The sequence below is a fragment of the Solea senegalensis genome, linkage group LG20, assembly GCF_019176455.1.
Source record: "Solea senegalensis isolate Sse05_10M linkage group LG20, IFAPA_SoseM_1, whole genome shotgun sequence".
Classification (NCBI taxonomy): Eukaryota; Metazoa; Chordata; class Actinopteri; order Pleuronectiformes; family Soleidae; genus Solea; species Solea senegalensis.
The window spans coordinates 941,753-967,784 of NC_058039.1; the positions used below are offsets into that span (position 1 = coordinate 941,753).

The 26,032-nt window shown below is 40.0% G+C and overlaps 1 protein-coding gene across 1 annotated transcript in view; it reads left to right on the forward strand.

The window, feature by feature from the left end:
• The window catches only part of LOC122786792 (exostosin-1c-like), a 46,348-nt gene that overhangs the window by 16,510 nt on the left and 3,806 nt on the right, over positions 1 to 26,032 (forward strand). Inside the window, exons 2-9 of the mRNA XM_044053289.1 lie at positions 14,066 to 14,159; positions 16,679 to 16,786; positions 18,498 to 18,617; positions 21,358 to 21,490; positions 22,635 to 22,753; positions 23,344 to 23,439; positions 23,862 to 23,948; positions 24,061 to 24,221. Coding sequence (XP_043909224.1) covers positions 14,066 to 14,159; positions 16,679 to 16,786; positions 18,498 to 18,617; positions 21,358 to 21,490; positions 22,635 to 22,753; positions 23,344 to 23,439; positions 23,862 to 23,948; positions 24,061 to 24,221 — 918 coding nt within the window. The remainder of the gene's footprint in view (positions 1 to 14,065; positions 14,160 to 16,678; positions 16,787 to 18,497; positions 18,618 to 21,357; positions 21,491 to 22,634; positions 22,754 to 23,343; positions 23,440 to 23,861; positions 23,949 to 24,060; positions 24,222 to 26,032) is intronic.

The window sequence follows — 26,032 nt, forward strand, 5'->3', positions numbered from 1 at the left end:
CGAGTCCTCCAGTCTCTCGGCTGCTATATTGAGATCTCTTTCCCTTTTTCTCCTCTCAGTCTTGACTTACAGAGGCAAGCAGCGGGCAACTGACTTCACAGTTCATGTTCCAGTGCCGCTGTGCTTTTAGCCTAATGGACAGACAGCTGTGCTCCCATTTCTATATATAAACCAACAGCCTCTCATGATGAAGTTTGTCACACTCGCTCTCTGGTTCACTGCAACATGCAGCTGACGTGTGTTCATTTGGGGTAGAGATGAGGCCTAAATAGCCATACTTTATTCAAAACAATGCTTTTTCATTTCATCTTTTCTTTTTGGCTACACTTGAAAACGCGGATTTATGCAAAAAATAAAGCTACCTTTAATTTTTTATATATTTTTTTTACCCATCTCACCAATTTAGTTTCAGCTGATTTGTTCGATAATGAAAGGAAAAACTGAAAAGAGTGAATCATTGTTTTTATGAAATTCAAGGTCTGTAACAGGACCCTGAACGTTAGAAAACAACAAACAGAATATTCACTCTTTCTACTCTGATATTGTGGATTTATATGGACATGATTAAGGACATAAATCCTGATGTTATTAATTTATCTTTTACATGCTTCTCTGCTGCAGCTCCGTGTGTGTGTGTGTGTGCATTGTGGGACTGAGGTATAAGTAACAGTGTTAAGGGATCAGCTGGTGGTGGGGGTCATATCCACTCAGATTAGAGAGCTTAGTCGTCCCGTCGTTGTGTAATTAAGAAGAGACGGAGGCAAAGAAAGAAAGAGATAAAGATAAAGACGAGCGTAAGGAGAGTGGAATTAAACTAAACACACACACACAGGAACATACTCAGCAGTGGAGGGATTTAGTGTAATGACAGGGTGAACGTCGGTCAGTTTATTTATGTAAATGATGATCGTATGTGAGTCCAGAAACAACAGCAGATAGGATATAAGAGGCTTGGTGTGGATACAGTGGTTTGTCAGGCAGAGTTCAGGACCTCCATAATGTCAACAGGGACAATAACTGGACCGAGGCAGGAATGTAGTGGTTTCAAACCTGAAATATCACATCAACAACACGTACGCAAACAGTTATTTGTAACTTGAGCATATGATTTGATAGAACTCACTTTATTCCATAACCTGGATTTTATTTTGAAGCTCAGTGTTTTACACTATTTTGGCTTTTGAGGCCTTTGAACTCACCGATGTTTACAAGAAGAGACCAGATTTTTATTATATTTAATAGAAAAACTGGGTTTTTTTTACGTATGTTAAATTACACATATGAGATGCTGTGATTTTGTGTAAATGTGAAAACAAATATGTGGAAAAAATGTGTGATTTAACAAGATAGAATAGTTTTTGTATTAAGTTTTAACGCACTGCACCTCTAGTGCGGCAGCTGAAAATGCTTGGCAAGATGAGTATGATTTAAAAGGTGATTTAACTTTCATTAAAAACATCCAGCAAAGATATTTCTCATAATTCCATTAGTATGAAACCTTAAATATAACTTTAAATTTTAAAAAAACAACAACAACAAACTTTTTATTTTACAGAGCAGCTTCAAATCATTTTTGATATCTGAGTTGCGTAAACCTCCATTGATTTTTTAATTGACCTTTTTTTGTTATTATTATTATTCCATGGCCTCTGCGATTCATCTCAAGTAATAATCTCTTATTATTACGTGAAGTCCATTGTTTGAGATTTAGATGCGGATTGAGAATTTGGGTAAAAGTGTAATAACAGCTGAGTATGTGGTGATTTCGATGATGCATGTGCTGTCAGCCTGTTCATGTAATGAGTGTTAATGTAAAAGGTGTTGTTTGCGAGATTGTTGCGTGTTTTAACACATCATTAGGCCAGATGGAGAAAATGATATTCAGACAGGAGTCAGTTGTCACTTTAGATGAAAAGTGACTGACTTAATGTACAGTGCATTAAAACAATTGGATCCAAATGTAAAAGGATTATTCCTTTTTGGCCCGGCACTTCAGCGGTAATGATTCTCTGGAAACTGAGGAAGACAAAGCTGCATGGCACAGGAATCCATTAGAGCGTCTGCAGCTACTATATAACTAAGAGACACAGAGGACCGGAGGCTTTTGATACAGTGAGGCTGACTGCACTGGAGGCATCACAAATAACTGCCTTGTCTTTTTGTTTTGCTGTTGTTGTTGTTGTTGGGGTGTGCCATGTCTGTAAATTACTAATATCTGAAATGTTCCGCTGCTGCTGTGGAGTCACGATGTTTGGGTCTGATGGGGGGAAAATAGGGAGTTCAAAGACTTGTAGAGTTTTGAAAAGAAAAAAGAGGCATGGCTATTTTCAAACATTCTGTGTTTTTGTGAATCACTTTGAGGGGCGTTTTATGCTGAAAGGGTCTTCAATAAAATACAAAGACTGGACTTTGGCTTGATAACAACAAAGGATGTTGCTGTTACTCTTACCCCCACAATACACTGGGTGTGGAACGGGTTGTGTTGCAGCACAGCCGCATAAATTCAGCAGAATTCAGCGTGAGTGGGAGAGGAAGTAGGGAAATAAAACGTCCAGTTTGATTGTCAGAATAAAACACCACATCGTATGTCACATAAATACATATATAATATATATATATATATATATATATATATATATATATATATATATATATATATATACATATATATATATATATAGAGAGAGAGAGAGAGAGAGAGAGACACACACATATATAGATATATGTATATATATATATATATGCATCTTGCCCCCCGCCCGCCACCGCTGTGTTGGTGTATACACACAAACTCTCCCACACAGTTTCAGATGACTAAACAGTGGCAATTTAATGACATAAACAACAACAAAAATCACATGAAGTGACACGTTAATCAAAATGAGGGAAAACATCACTGTATTTTACATTACATCACGTTCAATTATTAAACGAACGGCGCCATTTTAGCACTAGAATAATAATGATAACCAAATAAATAAAACATCTCAAGTCAACAGCAATAGTCAGATCGCTGTGACCTCTTTTATTATTTGACAAGAGTGGGACACGACCACTCGGATCTCCATGGCAACACACAAGGGAGAGGTTACACAGCCTCCTCATGAGGGAGAGAACTGCCCTGACAGTGATTCACATATCAGTTCATGTGTCAGCTTCACTCAGAGAGACAGATACAACAATGTCAGGCCACGGCAGACGATCAAACCCAAACGGCTTCTCGTGTTTCGTCTTCTGACTGGATCTGTAAACAGAATAGCTCAAAATATAAATTCAATTCACCAGTTTAGGTTTTTCATGATGAGATATTCTTTAAAAATATGACAAAATTCCATATTTTTTACACACACCTCAAATTATATCACGTATGAACAATATTTGTGACAGCATTTCCATGAATTTCTAAATAAAAGTGCTTGTTTTGATATGGAACGCTATATAGTTCGCTATAAAAACCCAGTTATGATGCAAAATGAATGAATAAATATCAAAAACAGACTTTTAATTTTTAGTTTCAGCCTGTGAAAGTGTTTCTAAAAAACCTGACAAAGGTTTCAGTGGGTTTCACAGTGAAGGTGAAGCTGCAGTTCAATTTCATATGAGCGGAACTACATCACCGTCAAGGTAGTGAAGGATGAGGAGGAGGCAGAGGGAGTGAGTGAGGGAAGGAGAGACAAGAAGATGAATAAGAGGGAGTGATTGAAGGAGATGGCTTATCTGTCCATCTGCTACAAGGACAGGCAGCAGGGCCATCAGAGGTGTGTGTGTGTGTGTGTGTGTGTGTGTGTGTGTGTGAGAACGAGAGAGAGTTCTTAGCATGTGCATGAAGCAGCTGCAGGACAGGATTTAACATCTGGACACACCTTCTCTTTCTCTTGCAGACATGTACATATTCATGTACACGCACACACACACACAGAGAAATGAGAATAAAGATAAGTAAAGATGTGAAAATGAAAAGGAAAGAGGAGAAAATGTTGCTGCTTCCATAAGATAAAGATGAGCATGAATCTTCTCCCTCTCTCCTCTCCACCTCCCTCGCTCTCTCATGTTTAATGTAAATGGACACTAAAAGACCTCATTCCTCTGCACACTGAAACCCGAACTCTCTGTTTATCCTCCCGTCTCTCAGTCTGTCTCACCCCCCCCACCAACCACCTTTCACAGTTCCATCTCTAGTCAAGTCAACAGTCGTGTCAGTTTCTGCTGTGCATATACGTGACGTACAGCAAAATGGAAATGATCGCATCTCCCACAATACTGAGCCCGAATGGAACATTCATTGATTAATACAACAATGTAGAGGAATGAACATTAATAGAGGCAGGATCTCCTCCATCAATCTATACAATTTGATATTGCTAATAATCTATATAATAATTTATTATCCAAATAATCAAATAAAATCTTCCCATTATTCATGTATTTTCTATTCCTCCTCTGCATCTGTTTCTATCTGATGGAATATTTAGTGCAGTTTTTTTTGACCCATTGCCTCTAGATAGAGCTGCAGCGGTGTGTGTGTGTGAGTGAGTCCCAGAGGCAGCAGCTGGTCACATACTGTATTTTTATCTGCATTTATTGCGTCTCTGTCTGTCACTTTTCTCCATATTTCACTGCCTCATTGTTTTCTTTCTGCTGTTAAATACTAAACCGTCATCTCACGTTGTCACATACCCCGACACTTTCCCACTGTGAAATACTGAAATACTCAGTCTGTAGCTGCAATGATAGAGTTATATAATGCGGTTGTGTCATTGTATAGCTGTGGAGGGAAATATGGTGACTTTTTTACCCTAATTTAACTTTTTCACAGTCATTGTGATGATTAAATGTACATATATATATGTATATGTATATATACAGTATATATACATATATATATATAGATATATATATATATTCTATATATATAGACATGTACAGCGATGGAAAGTCTAGTCACAGCAGTGGATGAAAGGACGTATTTGTAACCACTGGTCTTGTAAAATTCAACAACGCCTTAAGCTTCTTGGCAAGAAATTGACATCACCGGCTCCCAACAAGAAACCACATTTGGCACCTGAGAGAGTGAAAGTATGAACAAGTATCTAAATTGAAAGACCACAAAATGTGAAAACTGACAATAGAGATGAAAGAGTGATCGGTGATGAGTTAATGTGACTGGACATTAAGGATCGACCGCTATCTGAGCGGCTAATAAATGAGCCGGTAATTGTGAAGACAGGAACGATGGAGCTCAACTCGACCGTAAGCTGCTTTAGTGCCTGAACCGAGCCTCGTGAATGGATTACTGAACGGGCCTGAAGCCCAAGCTTCTGTGCTAAAATCCCCATATTTTCATGAGTACCTCATTCATCCTGACATTTTAATAGGGTCCGATTTATGTTACCCACCTCTGATATCAGCTCATGATTATTGACTGAGTTTGACTGCGTAAAAAGCATGTTTATATATTTATATAGGGCTCCTTGGGCTATGTTATCCCACTAACAAAAGATTAAATTATGTGATATGTATAATTAATAGCATTATTATTATTATTATTATTATTCAGAGTTCAAATATAGAGAAAACTGAGTCGAAAGTTTGTTGAATTTCCTTTTTTTTTTTCTTACAAATTGCTTTGTACCACTGTTGGAGGCCCTTTCCCACTCTGGGGCCCACTGGCTCATAATCCATCCCAGCAAGGCCATGCTTCATTTTAACTGCACTGATGTTTTTTCTCCTGTATTTAAGAAATATAACAGTAATTTATAGTGTGTGTGTGTGTGTGTGTTTGTACTTAACTTAAAAAACATACAAACCTATCTTTGTGAGGACTTTTTGACCTTGTGGGGACATTTTGTCTGGGTCCCACAACTGTAAAGGGCCTTTTCAGGTTTAAGACCTGGTTTTAGGGTTAGAATTGGGTTTAGGTTTAGGTTAGGGTTCAACACTTAGTTCTGATGGTTTAGGATCGTGTAAGAAACTAGGGAATACATTAAGTCAATGAGGTGTCCTCACTAAGATATAAAAACAAGTTTGTGTGTGTGTGTGTTGACATTATCAGGACAGTCTGTCATTCAGGTCGTACTGAGCTCAATGAGGCGTGTATGAAAATAAAGAGTATTGACATTAGCCGGTTAGCATTCTGGCAGCTAATCCATACACACAAGTGTGTTCATCATACATAGAGGGGGGACACCTGCACCAACACACTCGTGTTTTATTGACACCTTGACCTTTACGGGGGAGCAGAGTGGAGATCAACTGACCGGAAGCTGCTGTCAATCAAGAGAACCCCAGCCACCACCCCTCTCTCTGCTTTTTACCCAAACTCAATAACCCTCAATAATCATGAAATGGTAAGTGTCTTAGGCATCAGAGGTCAGGGAGGGAGGAAGCAGAGAGGAAACGAGTGAAGGGAACGAAACATAAAATCAGACGCAGACAAAATGGAAGGTGGAGGGAAAAAAAGGAGTCGGGGAGGGCGAAGCTGCGGGGCTGATGGGAGTCTGAGGGAGAGAGGTGGAGATGAGGCAGTGATGTTGAGGAGAAGCAGATCTGCTTATCAGACGACACAAATACACACACACACACACACAATCTGTCGGCATTGCAGAATGGTGCCATCTTAGGAAACGTAGCTTTGATTGTGAGAGAATCACACACACACGCACACACACGCATGCATACACACACACTGCTGTAGGAAGAGCAAGGTCAGAGGATAAGGTAAGTAGGGGAGGGTGGGATTAGGTACAGAGGAGGTGATGTTAGAGTAAGGATGAATGGGAGGGAGTGAGGGGAATGACACACAATTATAAATATGTATACACAAAACAGGATGTACATTTTATTAGATTATTGCAAAGGGTGATATAGATGTTGTTTCCAATTATGAAAACTATCAGACTAATCTGTGGCAATGAGGTGACGTGTTAAGGTTTAGATAAGGGGCTGGAATGTATTATGTCTATGAGAGTCCTCAGTAGACTTACGGTACTCTAAACTTAACCCTAACTACTACTGGCCTAACCATGACCGCATCCTAACCATACAACATGTCTCCACCTTAAAATGTAATCATTTACATATACCTGGAACACACACAAAGCCGTGCTGAGTACAAATACAAGCGTGAATAATCAAAGCATGTGCAATCAAAGAGATGAAAATCTATTCAGACAGCACAGTGTGTCAGAAGGTTATGTACGTTATTATGTTTTTTGCCACTATATCAACTGCTGCTCCAAAAATCCATCTTTAAACTGTGACTTTTTTATTGTCTATAATCTTGTTAATCATTCTTAGATATTAACATTTCCTCATTGTGCTCTATTATAGCTTGTATCTGTCTAAGTTTGTGTGCACCACTTGTTCAAAATTAATAGCCTTTATGGGAATAATAATAAAGTTGTTATGAATTCTCTTTTATATCATGGTAAATTGAAATTGTAGAGAACACTCGAGGGATATGAGGAAACTTTACAAGTAATATTAAAGAAAACAACAGAAACTATTGCATATAGTTCCAGCCCTGAGTTCTATTAATGGTGGTGGATCAGTGGTGGATCCACCAAATTGGAAGGTTGCGGATTCGATCCCCGGCTCTGCCAGTGTTAGGGCTTGGTTGGGGAATGTTGGGAACTATAGCTAAATGAATTCAGACTACATCAAACCAAATTATATTAAGACCACTTGTTACTGGAACAATTCATTCATGTAGGTCAGGGGTCTGGGGCCCAATGGGCATCCAGTCTGAAGTGTGACGAGACAATGTTGAGTAGTGATAACAGTAACAACACAATATTCCATTATGATATCTTACAGAATTTCAAAGTAAAACGTTTTAATGGAGAATGGTGCAGTGCTTGAAGTGGGCCAGCAGCACACAGTACTGTGTATTTTAAAAGTACTTTTTAATTTAACTATTAAAAGTAGAGGCACTTTAATTTGTGTACTCTGTTTGGATTATCTGTCCAATTAAATAATATGGTCCAGAATAACCATTTCTCAGGGTGCACGACTTGACGTTCACCTGTTCTGATTGTAGTCTAATTCTAATGTCTAGTTTTTTTTTTTGTTAAACAAAACATTTGTATATTTGTCAGCCATTTTCTTTTTTCAGTGTACAGACTCATCATGTTCACATGGACTCAGCAGCAGTCTCCCAGTATCAGCAGACAGTATATAGTGATAGTACATTCACACTGTAATGTAATCTACCATAATCCACGTGCAGCTCTGAGCACATTTACAATGAGAGCTTCCACATAATGATCAAAGCAAACTGTCACACAGCGTTCATTAAAGCCCTCATGGCATTTTTACTCCCAGTGCAGGTCTGTGCGTGTATACATTACAGTACACATACATTTCTGCAGCCTTTCCCACACTATTATGCACAAGGTCTGGCGGCCTGGTGGATTCTGTGCCATACACAATATAACATGACATGTGTGCAGCACACACACACACACACACAAGTCTAACTACCACACATACACACCATATTTAATCAATTTCATTCATGGCCTTATAAAAGTAGAACAGGCAGTTAAAGGGGCAGTTGACCCAAATTACTACAGTAAGTGTATCGCAACTAAACATGTATTTGTTTAAACTGCGCAGTTTTTTCTGATGTGTTAACCATCAGAGATTTTGCAGTTTAAATCGTGATTGCATTGTTCATCTTAAATATCTTCCAGGCTAATGTTGCAAATTAATGACATCGTTTTATGGGTTTTTATAAGAATTTCCATAAATGTGATGACGTTTTCCTTATAAGTATCATAAGTAAAACACACACACACACACACACACAAATTATTTCCATGAACAGTTTCAAGGTAGATTCCTTCCTGGCCACATCACACAGTGGCGACTTCTTAATTTCCTGTAATCTGGTTGACATTTGAAAACCATTGTCTCACAGACAAACTGCTTAGCTTTAGCATGTATATGTACGTGCAGTTTATAGTCAAAAGAGCAGCTGTATGTTGTATCAGAAAAGGTATACAGTACATAGAGGAGGACTTTTCAATAGTTTATCTTCAGGGGGCATTAATGCAGAATACAATACTTTCCCGTTTTGAATAATAATGTCCCATCTTGCCCAGCAGAGAGAAAGATATGCGTTCATATGCCACCAAAGTAGATTATGCCGGTCAGTATTTCCATAGTTATCCAAGCAGCCGTCTGCCCAACATGATAGCAGTCTGGACCCATTCACTATAAATCGGGGGAATTGTGTCCTTCAGAAACAAGTGGATACAGAAAGGGATCATTTGACCAACAATTCTCTGAATACAGTCATGAACTAATTTCCAAACCCCCTGTATACATTTAAGCTGAACTCTAAATAATCTAGAATGTGTCCAACACATTCATTTTGAATTGAATTAACCATGTACAAATATCAAGTGACACACACTTCAGATTACTTCAAATGTTAATCCATTGTGTTTGTGTGAACACAGGTCTGAGATCTGTTTCCCATGACATCTTCAGTTCATTTGTTGTATTTCTGTAGCAGCACGCCGTAGAAAAGTGATGCTCTGTGGCCTTAACCAGATCTTGAAACAATAAAACAGTAGGAAAATAGCATTTTTGCAAGAAATGCCCATCCCTAATTTATACACAGACACACATTCCCATGCATACACTACATTATAGACCAACAGAATGATCATAGTGTAATAATCAAGGATATACAACACTGAAACGCTGATTCTCTGTGGATTCTGTGTGACAGAGAGCGCACAAACAAATACCTGCAGACTCTGCTGAGACAATAAGCCGAGGTGAAGGAGAGAAAAGAGGAAGAGCAGAGGAGAGTGAAGGAGAGACACAGCAGGTCTGGTCGTTCGGAGCTGGAAACAAAGTGCTGTTAAATCATTTATTTGTTCCCTGCATTTACTTTAAGTACAATCCCTCATTAAAGAAAAGCAGCAGGCAGAGATGCCAGACACACACACACACACTCATTACTTCATGCACAAGCTGAATTGCAATCTCACACACACACAAATATCAGACACACACACAAATGCACATGGGAAAAAACCACATTAACATCAGCAGCAGAGGGAGAATGACATCACTACATGTGCAACATGTGAAAGGTAACATACATGCAAACACACACCTATGTACACATACACAAATAATATTAACAATAATGCATTCTCACACCAACAACACACACTGTCATAGACTCCCGCTTCAAAGTCATTGTTTTATTTATTGTTTAATATTACCAGGAATAAAAACTCATTGCGATCTCTGTTGCAGCAGCACATACAGGTCAGGGCACGGATACAATCTTTACTCCATACAATCTGAACACATAAAAATCTACTTAAAATATACAGAATGCAGCATCAACACAGACACGGGGGGGACACTCCCTACAAAAGGAACGCAGGAATGTGGAATTTATATACAAATAACTGGGAGTGAAATAAGCTTCCCCTATTTCAAAGACCAGCAACTGCCACTGGGAGCCACATATTTAAATGCATGGATTTACTGCCTCACTCACTCATGCAGAGCAAGTGTTTATACCCTCAGCTTCAGAACAAGATATGGACCCAAAATCACTCCCAGGAAAACTCTCTTTAAATGCTCTGATGCAGCTTAATTCTAAATGTACATCAACAGTCCACACTGGAGAATTGTGGGGCTGAAGATGCACAGAGATCTTACACACACACACACACACACACACACGTATATAAACAACAGCAGCAGCAGTGATGGTAAAGCTTTATCAACAGGTGAAGCATCAGAGCCGGACCAGGAGCCAAACAAGGTTGCCTTTCAGTAAACTGATGCCGGTGTTTTGTAACACATTCATATTGAACACACACACACGCACACACACAGTGAAGTCCATTCAGATGTGGATTGACAGGCAAGAGAGAAGCGGTGTTAATCAATGCCAACATCAGCAGTGAAATCCCAATAAGAGTAAAAAGAGGCCTGCGTCTCATCACTCTCCGAGGGTTAAACAAACCACTGAGTGACAGCGAAGATTAATGGGCCGGCATATTTTACACTGACGTCCCTTCTGGAAATAAACAAGTGCGGTGTTTGATGCAGTAATTGGGGGGGTGGAAGACGTGGAATGGGAGAAAAGTCCTTCAACGAATGTTTTGAGACGCTGCAGCCATTTTTTGGTAAACACCTCTGCTCAGCAGTTACCAGGCTCCTATTTAAATGAATGAGGAGTTGAACACATAAAGTGTATGTAGAAATTAGCATTTAAAAATTTCTCCAAACACACGCACGCACATGGTTTCACCACACCAACCATTCTTTTGTCACTCAATCTTAAAAATGGGACACATTTGATGAGCGTATAGATGTACGCTGTCCTCTCTGTTAGCTTAATGTCTTCTTCTTTCATTATCATGTTGCGACACCATGAAGGCTACAGTGTACACCAATTGATTTCATGCGCCGTGCCACTTAATATCACTTTACTTACAGTATGATGTGTTATTTCTGTCTGTTTCTGTAATTCATAGATTCCGTTTGCATCTTAAATGTGTTCTTTATGAACTACACGTTGTTCCATACCAAAACATAGTCTTTTATTTTGAAATTCTGTGAACTATCGTCATGAAAATCATTAAGTTTAAGCTAATATCGCAATAAGAGTCGAACTTTTTTCACTTGACCTTTGCCCTCCTGGCCAGACAAGATGCTCAATTGACCCATGGGGTCATGTGAGTTTAAGACCACTGCTATATTTAAAGTGTATTTATAGGTGTGTTATTTGCTGATCCAGGTGCAAATCTAAGTATTGAAATTATACATGTTTTTATAAAAATCAAATAAAAACTACTTCCTCTCTGGTTAAACACCAGCTACTGCTTTCATAGTAATGGTCTATATTCTTTAGTCTTGATGACCACACAAAACTGCTGTACACTACACTTTTGCCATTCACCCATTCACGCACACATTCATATAGCACCCCCACTCTCACTCAGCCCACTTATTGGTATTTTTTCAAAATCGGGCAGTGGGCGGAGTTAGCCTCACAAGAGGGGGGGGACGCTAACTAGCTTTTCCACCCTATACATGGTCCGTCTCTTCTCTAACATGTTAATGGAAGGACTTACAGGAAGTCGTGCGGTGGAGGAAAAGTTGAATGTTTCCTCACAAGAGCCTGTTTGTTTCCTAATCTGTTTACGCCACTGTGCACTTCTTCACCGAGAGACCGTTACGCTATTTGTCCGTTGCTGTTCCACTCAGCACATGAAGGAGAGCATTGATTCAGAGGTTTATACTGTATATATACTTGTACCACATATACATATATATATACACATATGTATATATATATATATATACATATATGTATATATGTATATATATACACATATATACATATATATATATATACATACACTATATACTGTATATGGCACAAGTATGAAATATGAGTATGAAGTGGTGGATGTCGAATGACAGCAGACAGGTGGAGTAGTGCACTCAGAATGTCTATGATTATGTTTGGCACAGGTTCAGACTGTCTTGTTTACAGCTCTAATCAATAGAGAACAGAGATTAAGGCATATTCACTTATGAGCTCAGTGATGGATATACAGTACTTTCCAATGTACAGTAGCTATCTGTAGTGGTGCCAACTTGCAAGAGGAGAAGGAGAAGACATTTTTTTGGGAGGGAAGATTTATGGCTGCGCATAATCTTAGCCATTATGGATAAATATCAGAAATGAAAAGCCACACAAATCTTGTTTTATGCACGACAGATGTTGAATATCACATATCAGAGTGAGTGGGTTGCAGCACACTGGCAGACTGATTATTAGATTACCGCGCTGTCATTTCAATGAATTCTTTCACATTCGAATAATATGTATTTATATTCATCTTTATGGAGCTCATAAATCCATACTGCGCTCCACACAGCACTTATTGAGCCAGTTCTTGAACTTTGCTTTACAACGTGAAAGATTGATCTCAAACATTCTCCGTGGGCTCGTCATTTTTTAAGCTCTTCCACAGTCTAAATTGCTTTGTCTTTCTCTATGAAGCTTTTATACGTAACAGTGCGCATGTCGAAATCACCTTATCCCCTTTTTAATTTGGGTTTTTTACGATCACATCGCTCCACAAGACGTGGACAATTAAGCAGAGGAGAAAATGAATGTCATATCGTATAAATTATACCATGCCACAACACTAAAACTGGTTTTACTGCTGTGGCAGATTAGTTTATTTTTTCGATTAATTCATGTCATAAAGGCACGCAATAACAGATCCAACTAAAGAAGTTTCACATCACATTCTTTATTACGTCACACCCTTAATAGTCTGGAAAGAAATCTTCAAACAGGACACAGACAATCAGGGGAAACTCCCAGAATTGATGAAGTGCACTTATGACTAGCACTTCATAGTTTGATCTACTTGAAACTCTTACTTACTTCTCGCTCTTATTTGTACCCAAATGTTTAAATGCACTTTTGTAAGTCGCTTTGGATAAAAGCGTCTGCTAAATGACATGTAATGTAATGTAATGTTAATTCACAATGATTGTGTAATAATGCACTTACGTTTTATAATTGGCTATGACACCATAAGTGACCTCTTGGATGCCCATGGCCAAGACGAAGGGTTGGGTGGGTCAAGGTCTGGGTGCCCCTGAGCAAGGCACCCAATCCCCATTGCTCCTGTGCCCGGCTTGTGTGTGTTCATTCTGAGTGTGGGTCAAATTCACTATCATTATTGGTGTGTGCAAAAATAACAATTCAATTAAAATTTTAAGTAAAAACCTCACCTTTAAAGATTCAGTGCTACTAGCTTGTGTCGGTTCAGTTCCATGCTGGAGCCTCCCCGGGTCCCTTTTGTCCTGTGGCACACAGAGTCGTTAGAAGCATCCCTGCAGACAGTCATTGATGAACCACATTTAAGCCAAGTATTGGTTTTCATTCTGAGGTTGATTGGTGTATTTCCTTCCTCATAGTTATAAAATATGTATATACAGTATATGTGTCATGAAAAATGTATTCATTAATTGTTCTTTGTTGTTTGCTCTTTGTTAGGTTTGATTACCAGGAGCTCCTCCACAACTCCACCTTCTGTCTGGTGCCTCGGGGTCGACGTCTGGGCTCCTTCCGCTTCCTCGAGTCACTACAGGTAAATACACCAAATGCATTTCTTACCTATAGAATATGCTCCACCAACAGTATTCATCACTGCAGAGTCTATCATATATTTTACCTTTGTATTTCTCACAAATATCCATCTTTCTTGTTGTGTGCTCAGCCTTCATCCTGCCTGAATGAGACTGGACAACTTACAGGAAACAGACAGTTTCTATACAGTAGCTATTGTGTGTAGATCTCAGCATAGAAGGTCTATTTGCTATTTGTAGAGCCTTTTGAACTGACACAGCTCCGTTAACACAAGTCAAGGCCCGCACGCACACACACACACACGCTTACACAAGCATTGCACTTAAGTCCATCAGGCAAATGTGCGAGCAACAGAAAACAATGAAGGAACCACAAGTGCTGAAGTGAGGGAGCAGTTTAAACCAAGTCAGTCTGTTGCAGCTCGCCCTCTGCCACCCAAGTCGACAGTCTCACACCACTGCAGGAAGCAGTAGTGGCTGTTTTTAGACGTTGAACTCTCTGGCTGCTACACTGTTCCCTTGGCTGCACTGCTCTCAGGGGCTACAAGTGTGTGTGTGTGTGTGTGTGTGCATGAATGGTCCGGAAGCATGCACAGAAGTGGCAGCCTGCCTGCCCCACTGCTGATGCCTGCTGAATGGACAAATCCACAGCACAACCCATTTGGCTTGGCAGCAGGCAGGAGTCATGCTTCTTTCCTCCTCCTCCTCTCTTTCTCTACCGCTCTCTCTATTTCTCTTTGCGTTTTCATTTAAGTCACTTTTCCCCCCCTTGGGTGTACATACCATATATATGTATATATATATATATATGTACACATATATACATATATGTATGCATATTTTGTTCCTCATGTCAACGCCACAAAAGAACTGGCGTGTGGTGGCAGACTTGCTGCCAGCTTTCCAGTGTACAAATAGACACACAATTTGCACTCCCGTCTCCACATACACAGTCACACTACCACTGCACAAAACCAATGATACGGAACATAGTCTTTCATATTATACCCAAGTGGTAACTACTAGTGATGTCGCCTTTGAGAATCTGAAGGATTTGGCAGTTGCCATGTCAATGACACTGGTGTCCAGTCATATACACCATGCTTTATCGCCTGTTTCACTCTCAATGGGAACATAATTCACAAAGTTGACGTAATGCTCTATTGGAGAAGACCTCAAACCTGCGATTAACTCCACAGGAAAATGTTTACTAATTAAAATCGAGAAGTTCCCACAGTCTTCTATTCAAACTCACTTCACTTTTGCAACCAGTGGAGTCGCCCCCTGTTGGCTAGTCAGTATATTCTTACTCCTGGGTTGACCTCAATCGGCAAGCACTGGATTTTCCTCCAAATACCACCAGAGGAAGCTCACACACCACTGGTGGTACACGTACCACAGTTTGGGAACCATGGGTCTATTATATAACCGGATCTCCTGGGAGAAATGTGTGTGGAGCTCACCTTTGTGTGGAGCTCATCTCTTGGGAAGAAGATTCGGGCAAAACGCATTGGATTATCACTCAAGAGTCTCAGTGTGACTTTGGCCCCGACGGACACATGCCTACAAACACAAGAAAACACAAATCCTCCTGTTTGCTTGAACATCCTTCAGCAGATCTGTTCTCAGACGAAATGTAGAAGCGCGGAGGTCACTGGACGGGCCGCAGATATCGTTTAATCTCCACCATTTTACAGGTTAATGTTGTTCTCTGGTGGTCAAATTAAGGGGGAGAAGTGTGGGGGGGGGGGAATAATACCCAGACCACAGTGTGTTAAAAGACGAAACAGGCAGGATGGGATGTGAGAGTGCAGAAGGAGAAAAATGGAAAAAGGAGAACAGGGGGAAAAGCTGGTAGGCACACAGACAGGGGGGAGACCAAAGGGGGCAGAAAATGTGGAACAACATCAAAAACCTGTCAGGGAATGGGGGGATAAGGCAACATCAAAAATCAGCTTCAATAAACACGATGTCTCCCTGTATCAACCAGTTCCTTCATATTCACCTCGCATCCTCCTCTCTTCCCCCGCAGTTTACCTGCGTCCCTGCATATGCCTCTCAGTAGTTGCACCTAATTAGTTCACCGAGTCAGCACCTGTCAGCCACATCTGTGTTTGCATGTGTACGGGTGACAGTCTTTTACAAACCTCCGAGGCTTCCCGGGAAAGAGGAGATAGGAGGTTTTACTCATTCGAGTCACCTTATATGGGTCTTGCACACACACACACACGCACACACAGCTGCAAACACACACACACACACACACACAAGAGCATTGATCATATTACCAGTCACTCAGCTTATGATATCGCTGAGCCAAGCAGCTGGGACTGGACTTACACAGAATGTATTATATTCATGCAGTTGTGGTTTGTAATGTAGAAAATGAACATATGGAAACTTATGCCGGTCAGAAATGGAATATTGCAGTTCCTTCAATACAAAATCAATTGGTTACTACTGTCATTGACTGTAAGACTCTAAATTCTTATTATGTGTGTGTGTTTGTTTGTGTGTGCAGGCGGCGTGTATCCCCGTGTTGCTGAGTAACGGCTGGGAGCTGCCGTTCTCTGACATCATTCAATGGAACCAGGCGGTCATCGAGGGAGACGAAAGATTACTGCTGCAGGTATCACAAAACAAACAAGTTTAAACACACACATAAACAAACACACACACACAGTCACACAGTGTGTACAAGATACTGATAACCCTACTAGACGAGCAAAAAAATTAAGTTTCCATGAAAAGAAATGTTATTTTTTAAGATGCAGATCAGTTTAAACCAGGAGTCTCCAACTAAAATTACCTGGGGGCCAACAAATGTCTAGACTGATCAGTTCATTTCAATTTCTGAACTTCTACTAGACTGTTTTCATTTTGAAAATCTGGCCCCCTGATGAGAGACTTTGACCAATTACAGAGCAATTCAGAAGGAAAAAGCGAGGAAAAGTCACTATTGCAGCATCGGCAATTACTGCCTATATTATTGCAAAGCAACCTAAAAAGGGAAAAGGGAAGACTTAAGACAATAAACACAATCAAAATTTATGTCAGTATGTGCAGAGTGTTTCAGAAAGAGATAGCCTAGGGTCATCTGTCATAAATGTTAATAGGGTTATTTTGCACCAATCCAAGTGCAATATTTTCCCATTTACAATGATGCTAAACAAAAAGGGCCGAGTTGGTTCAAATGTAAGCGTGAACATCCACCATGAATGGCTACAAAGAAAGCATTACCCACATCAAACGGTGTGGATACAGGTTGGGGCTCTTTGAGATTAAAACCCTGCAGAATCCTTAATCCATTTTCAGTTGAAAAGCACCCATCCTCTGCGTCTGCCTCTTTCTACACACACACACACACACAAACAACACCGGAGAGAGAGAGAGCAAAGCCGACTCACTCTCCACTGAAACCATGATCTCTCTCCCTCACACGAATTACATCATGTTTCCTCAACATTGATCCACTTCGATCTCAGAGCAATAGAGGACACGAATTGGCATTCTGCTAATGAACAGGAACAAGCCCCAGGAGCGCAGGCAATCCAGGGGAGACATTCTCAAATATGGGCAGAGTTAGAATTGAATGAGCTGACCTAACAGCAGTGGCATTTCTGCAGACCAACAAAACTGTTTAATATAGACACACACACACTTGTGACTATTCACACTTTCCATGATCTGAGGTTAAGGAGTGTGAGGCTTTCACAGAAGAGGCTGAGTGTGGACTGACACTTGAGATGAACAGAGGACGACTCTACAGTGAAGCTGTCCTTTACACTTCATGGAAGAAAGGAGGAAAGTAGAAAAACCAAAATGCTAAGAGTAGTGTGTTAAGTAAGACGCCTCCCTAGGGTCAGGGTGGGAAATAGCAAACTTTTTTCATTCCCTTGCAATAATTTAGTGCATTAAAGTTTATTGCAAGGGAATGTTTTTTCGAGAGGGAACACAGAAGTTACTGCGAGGGAATGTGAGGAAATGCAAAGTTTTGCACCCCGACCCTGGCGGGGCTCCGTAGTCAAGAGAAACGATGGTAGAATTTTAGAAATACACCGAAAAAGTATTTAGCACCCATTAGAAAACAAGTTGGCTATGAGAGAATTGAAGGGTCAACTTCCTTTCTGAAGTCAACACGAAAACTACTAATTCTTTTAAATAATGTCCAATCATTTCAGCAACAGGACCCACATCAGCTCCATGTCAAATTGAGAAGACAGGAGGATTTGGTAGACACACTTGAATGGCTTTTTCTTCTATTTCTTTTTTTCAGGGTTTATTTTAATAGACATGGCTCAGTTGAAGAACAAAACAAAAGTCTCATCTTTTCTCTGCAGGTGCCGTCCACAGTGAGAGCAGTCGGGAACGAAAGAGTCCTGGCCCTCCGACAGAAGACCCAGATGCTGTGGGAAGCCTACTTTTCCTCCGTGGATAAGATAGTCCTCACCACGCTGGAGGTGAGTCTCAACACGCCAACTAAGCACAAAGGCTCGGTCAAACCACAAACTGACACAGCACAATTCATTTTCAAAAGCTCTGACTGGTGGTGTGTAGTGCCATTTTTCATGTCATGTAGTTTAGACTGTAATTATGAGCAACTGTGTCAGCAAGAGTCTCTTACTTGAGCTAATAAACCTGTGGGGAAAAATGGCTGCAATGTCACAATATCACATTATATTACATTATATACATATTATCAAATAGCAGTTTGCAGTGCAGTTGCGGTAAATGCAGTTTCATCTTAGTCAGGAGGCTACTTTTAGTTGTAATATTTAATTTTTAGATTTCATATCCTGGCCATGCATACGTTAATCGGTACATTTGTCTGTTTCAAAGATATCAGAGACCAGGTTCAAAGATAGATACACATTTCTAATATCAAATAAAATAAACAACATTTAAGTGGCTGTGTTGGTGTGGATGGTTCGGTCTGTTACTGAATGAGCTGAATGATGATGATGTGCTTAGAGAGTTGCTAAACCATTAGCATCACAGTCAATACTTCATACACAAGGCTGTGTCATTCACGCAATTATTCAAGCTCATCAGCAGAGCCACCGCTCTCTATACCTCTGACCAATTATTAGAGCCCCCAAAAGCTTAGCACCGGCCCTGGTTTGTTAAAAGCAGTTACAGTTTATAATACGATCACCTAATAAAACACAAGTTTCAATGTGCGTCACATTTGCATTTTAAAACAATACTGAGCTAGCTAATAACAATGTAGCCACATAATGTTCTGAAACGCACAGTGGATTATTAAAAGACAGCGTCAAGCATGAAAAAAACATTTAAAAAAAAAACGAAAATCCCTCATTTTTCCAAACCTATTTTGTTCTCAGGATTGAACATCACTTAATTCAATTAAGAATGAAAATGACCAAGAATTAGCATACAAATTAGCATCAATTAGTTAGTTGGAGCATGGCCGCAATATCTCTAGTACAGTTACATCTAAATAACTAAGCTAATGCACTAATATCTGATTTAGAGCTAGATGTGGTTTGTTTTGACCTTATGATTTTGAGGGAAACACTCAAAATAATGTCGCAAAGCTTCTATTATACAGAGATGCCAAAGTAAGAAAGTGTACATTTGATGTTTCAACTCTTTCTTAGGCAAGTTATTTTGGTTGCATGTATACTCTTTGTTCTTTTCCTTTTTTTAACTAGTTATGCTAGCTAGCCTGGTCAGGAATTCACATTAGCTCACCAAAATTAGTTGTAGCATTTTGTTATAAGGATTGGAAATCATTTAATTTAACAATTATTCAAATGACCAAGGATTTGTACATTAGCCAGGTGAATAATGAACTGTCTACAATATTTTGCTCTGTGCTAGTTTTTTGGCTTCGCATTTAACAGATCTAATGGACAAATCATCATAAAATATAGCACTTTTTTTGTCCAGTGTTGCTTTTGACTCCTGAGTGTGGACTAGAAACCAAATTGAATTGTTACATATCTCTGAATACCCAGTGTTTATAATACCATACAATTGTGTCCAGAAATATGCAGCGATATCCTTTCCAACGTCTACTAAAAAGAAGCCACGGCTATAAACACAGGTTTTCTGTTGAGCATGCGGCCACAGTTGCTACCTCTCTTCAGTATTACAGGTTGTGTGTGCTATCATCATCAGTTTTCTCTCAACCGAGTTTTCACATCCAAGTCAAACCAACCTTCTATCATTATGATTATGGGGTTGGCTTCCGGCCCGTGCTCGACATTTCACTTTTAGTATCTCAGCTATGTGCTTGTCATACTGTAGGTCCTTTGAGCATTTCCAAAGCGGCCCGTAAATCTGATCGGCCTTAAGTTTCCAGAGAAATCCCCTAATGTATAGAAATGATATATCATTATGCTACCAATATCAGTCTCAACCTGCCATTTCTACATTACCGCTCACTACTATTTGATGTTTCTTTTTCAAAGGTACAGGTAGGATTCATAAAAGGTTTAATATGAAAGAGTAATTACATTATAGAGGAGTAACTTTGATTTTCACCAGTTGTGTTCTGTTTGTCTTTTCTTTCATCCTTTATCTTTCTCACTTGACTTTTCCTCTTGTTTCAAGACTGTACTCCCAAGCTAGTTGCCGAGCTATGAGAAAGTCATTTGAAGGTGAAGCCTTGGGTTAGATGACAAGAAATAAACCTCATTTGAGCAATTCATCCACACAATTCCAGTGTTAATTTTAGCATATACAAAGTGTGACGAAACAACAGGTTTAACCTTGGTGAAATCTGAGGTAATCACACAGCGAGTGATGGGCTTTGCACACTTGTGTGTATGAAGGCAACTCTATCAGCCCCTAATGTATTTGCTGCTGGGAATTTATGCTAGAGATAATAAAGGAGAGGTTCTGGAGGTTGGTGATAAGCTGCTTATATACATACAGCATGCAGAAGGGGAACCTCTTTCCGAGAGAGCCAGCTGTGCAGTAAGCCTGAGGTCAGTGAGGCAGAGGGCTGTAGGGAGGATCCTGGTGTTGCTGCTGCTGCTTGGACACCTCCTTTTGGTGGAAAATGGGAAGTACACAGAGCATGTCATGTCAGGGATTGCTGTTCTGTGTCAGGACTTGAATTGCAGCGGTGTTTACATTAAGCTCCAAGAGTCTCATCCAAGAGCAGATAGATAAAAAATGTTCTCACCTCACAGCACATGTCCAAATTCAATCTATTCCATCTCTTCCCAGATCATTAAGGACCGTGTGTTTTCCCATATATCAAGGAACAAGTACATGTGGAACTCCCTGCCCGGAGGTCTCCTGGTCCTGCCGGAGTACTCAACTCACCTCGCTCATTTCCCCTTTTACTACCTGGGATTAGGTAAGCACGCTCTTGATTCAAATGAGTCTGCTCAACAAACAATTCAAACAATTTGAATGGGCGTGGTGAGCCTACTGTATGTGATCTGTGGTAGTAGAGATGAGCAATCAACAAATTTTCCCTAACTTATCATCAGCATTGGTTTTACTTTTGGTCTGTCGTCTGAATATATTGTGTTTAAAACTTTAAAAGCTGCCAGGTGTGTTTAATATTTTAACTACATGGCTCAACCATTGTTACAGTACCTAAAATAATAGCAGTCAATCAGTGTGTCAGCACACCTTGCTTTTAGAAGGAATGGGCGATGGCTGTTCAACGAGCATAACTGGGTTTAGACATACCCAAAGTGCACATGTGACATAATATTTAGATCAGTTTTTCCCAAACTTAGTATATTGGGTCCAACTTTTCAAAGATGTCAACCGATCGTGGCCCAAATCACAATAAAAAAAATCGTCAAATTTCTGCATAATGTATTGACTAATTTACAGCCGTATCTGTAACAACTAACATATTGATTGGTAAACGAATAATTTCTAAGAGATGTTTGGTAAGTGAAAGTGAAAGGAATACTTCACAGCTTTGCATTACTAGAATAGGGTTAGTATTTTTGAAAAATTGTGCTTCCCAACCTTAGTTTCTCAGTGTCACTGGTGGGCACGTAACAAAAAAAAAAGAAGATGTTTCTCGACTCAGAAACTGAGGTTGGGAAGCACAATTTTTAAAAAATACTACCCCTATTCTAGTAATACAAAGCTAAAAGTATTAATTTAATTAAAACTTAATTGTATGCATGTTATTTAAAATGCATACACATAAATATTGAGTAAAAGGTTGAGAAACATGGGGACGCAAAAAATCTCCGGCAACAATTTGTGGGTCCAGACCTAGAATGTGGGAATCTCTGCTTTAGACCATACACTTAGTTGTAGATTGTTGAAACAGAAGCCTTTGTAGAATATTGAGACAGTCCTGTTACGGTCTATAATTTGAGCAGTGTGCATTGCACTATTTTAAACGATGCACAATGGCTTTAAAAAATGTTGATTATTTCTTTATGGGTATGAATGTGTTTCATTTCTGCAACAGGGCCTAAACAGTTAATCATGTTCCTCTCATTTCCTGTTTTCTTGACATCACTCAGGGGTCAGTCCTGGTCAGGAGTTCACTGCTGTCATACATGCAGTCTCCCCGTTGGTTTCTCAGTCTCAGCCAATCATGAAGCTGCTTCAGGTGGTCTCCAAATCAAAGTACTGCTCACAGGTAAATCAACAAACCCAACATCAAAGTCTCGTTTCTAGCCATAACTCACTCAAAATAAAAAGGTTATTGCATTTCTACCATATACATTGCAGGAGTAATAACCACAGTCTTTTCTGAAAGATCACTTTGCAAAATTTGCACTATAAATGTCAGGATGAATATAAGAGATGCAGAGCTAGAGTTATAGAGGCAGAGACTTTATAGAAATGAAAGAAAATGAAATATAAAGCCAATGTAGTAGCTTTTATCATAAAAGGCCTTTGGAGCCATAGCAACATGTCTGAACCAATTCAGCTGTTGCATTAATATAATCCCATAATGGTTTGCACTGACACAATGAGCAGACCAAGTGCTTTCAGGTAATGTATATTGTGTCAAGGTTTTATGAAATCACTTTAAGTAGTAGGAGAAAACACTGTTTCAACACGCATGCAGTCTTTCAAACTCTTCCCTAGAGTTGCTGCAACGTGTCTTGCTCAGTATTCTAGAAATAATCCCTTTGCCAAACCTTCTGCTCGGTTGCAGATATTTCTGATTAATGCATCTGCAAGGGCATTATATAAAATTCTGTTGCTTTGACGTTGCCGCAGATCATCATTCTCTGGAACAGCGAGAAGCCGCCGCCCAGTCGGAGCAAATGGCCTCCCATGCCGGTTCCCCTCACTGTGACAGACGGCAGGAGGAAGGTGAGGACCAGAGCCACTCACACTGAAAGCCCACGCTTACGTGTGATGAGTGACAGCATGACAGAACAGTCAGTTGTTCAGTTTGTTTATGTGTCTGCCCTTCTGGCTGGCTATGTTACCCACTGTTCTTTCTCCTTGATGTCTATTTTTCTCCGTCTGGCCTTCCTGTCTGTGTAAATCTGACATGTGCAGACATCCATGTTTACTTTCATAAATGTCACTCATTCTCTTTGTTTCTCTTCGGTTTCCATTTCACCATCACAGCCCCCCCCCCTTCCCAGTGCAAATTCTATACCACTTCTCAAACTCATCACAGTCACTCAACATGATTTACTGTAACTTGATCATCTCAAAGCACACAGCACACAGTACACAGCTTCAAGTACCAGAACTATGGTATATTACTGTGTTTCCCTCCTCAGACCACCAGTCGGTTTCTACCTCACGTTGCCATAGAGACAGAGGCAGTGCTGAGCCTGGACGAGGATACAGTCCTGCTGACCAGTGAGGTATGGGCCCTGTGTTAGCGTTAATAATAAACACAGAGGAGATGTGCAATGCTCACACATAAAAAAGCAAAGATCAAAATAATATCCATGTGTTTCATGCCTGCATGTGTAGGTGAACTTTGCCTTCCTGGTGTGGCGGAGTTTCCCTGAGCGCATCGTGGGTTATCCTCCCAGGAGCCACTTCTGGGATCCCCTGAAGCACGCTTGGGGCTACACCTCGAAATGGACCAACGACTACTCCATTGTTCTGACAGGAGCTGCCTTCTATCACAGGTACACCAATCCTTCTACATAGATCTTCAAATTGTGCTTCTTCTTTTTTTGTAATAAACTAAATAAAAGTTGATTTTATTTTAGTAAATTGATGCTTTTGAAAGCCCTTTGCACAAGGCCAATGAAACTAGGGACACATCATTAGTTTTTTGTCCTTTTGAAAACAACACACTCTCTGTTGAGGCAGGCGCACCACGGGCTGCTCAGACCTGAGTGTGTGTCCCTACTCTCTTGGAGCCCAGTTGGCCTCTTTCCAATCCCACTGGCTGCAGCGCTCAGCACTCCCCGATGTCTCCTTGATAAGCATCTAACAGTGCATGTTGCGATTATAGCTGCAGCGGCCAACCTCCAATGGGCAGACTACTGTGGTTCAGCATAACGCAGCCTCTTCCTCTCATTGGTACTGACAGCTCTATGAAGTAGACAGTGTTGGACCACATTACCAGGTCTGGTCTTAGGTTGGAGGTGGCTATTTCTGATGGTGTGATAAGGCCTTGGCTTATACATATCGGGCAGCATTTCAAAGTCCCAAACTCCATCCAGGATTTCCACACAAAATATGTGTTGTGTTATTCATCAACAATTATCAATAAGAGCTTTTAAGGGTAATGCAAATCAAGTGACCTGACAGAGAACCTTACTTCTTGCACCTCCTGGCTTTCTGTACTGCCTTGGGAAAATCAAATCTGGCCCATTAAGAGAGAAGCTGACCAATTATAGAGCAATTCAAAGAGACGGCACCTGTGCACATGTAGCCAGCCTAACACGACACACCATCCGGCTTTTAATCTCTGCATTGTGTCTTGGTTGTGTGTGTGAACGATGAATAAGATGAAGACAACTGCTGCCTTTCCAACCGGGGGGAATTTATTCTGTGCAAAACACAATATTATCAGTAAAGCAACTTCTCACGCTCTGGTTTCACATGCGCACCTCTCCTCAGCAGCGCCTCTAACCGACTGAGAGTGCATTGCAAATCACTACTCATTCACAAATCAATAAACAAAATACATGTATATTTTCCACCCACCAGCGGCAATTTTAGTATTTTTATGAATTAATATGAACACACAATAAACGGTAATACACATTATGTGTATGAAAATAAATGACAAATGTCTAACTTACTAATAAAATCAATGTGCAGTAATAAAAATGACAAACAGGGAGCTTATATACCTGTTCAAAACACAATATTATCAGTATAGCAACTTCTCACGCTCTGGTTACACATGCGTACATTGAAAGGAGAATAAAGAAAACAGCGCACGCGTGAAAAACCACCTGCGTGCTCCTGTAGCCTAGCTTATGAGCCACGGCTAACAAACTGCTAAACTACTGTAGTCGATAAAAACAAAAAACACAACAAGATAAACATTTTCCAAGAGAGCAACATTAGTAACTTATAAAAAGTAATACACAAGTCTCTGTCTAGCATTTTACTGTGTTTTACACAACAATAACCGGAGTGACGATAAAGTCTTACCTCTCCTCAGCGAATAAACAGGAAGTAACACAGCGAAAAGCTAGTGTCAAAATAAAAGATATCTAACAAAATAAAAGCTCCCCAAAAAATGTACACATGGGCTACACACACACATCCTATCAGTTGAAAAATACTATTACTCTAATACTCTACTGCCATGGTTTTCAAACTGTGGTGCCTGTACCACCGTGAGCTTCCTCTGGTGGTACCTGGAGGAAAATCATTAAATATGGTTCTACAGTATATACCAGGGTACGTGATCGGAGTGGAGGTGAGGAATTTTGACTGTGTGGAAAAATGAATTAATAATAATGACAGACACCTT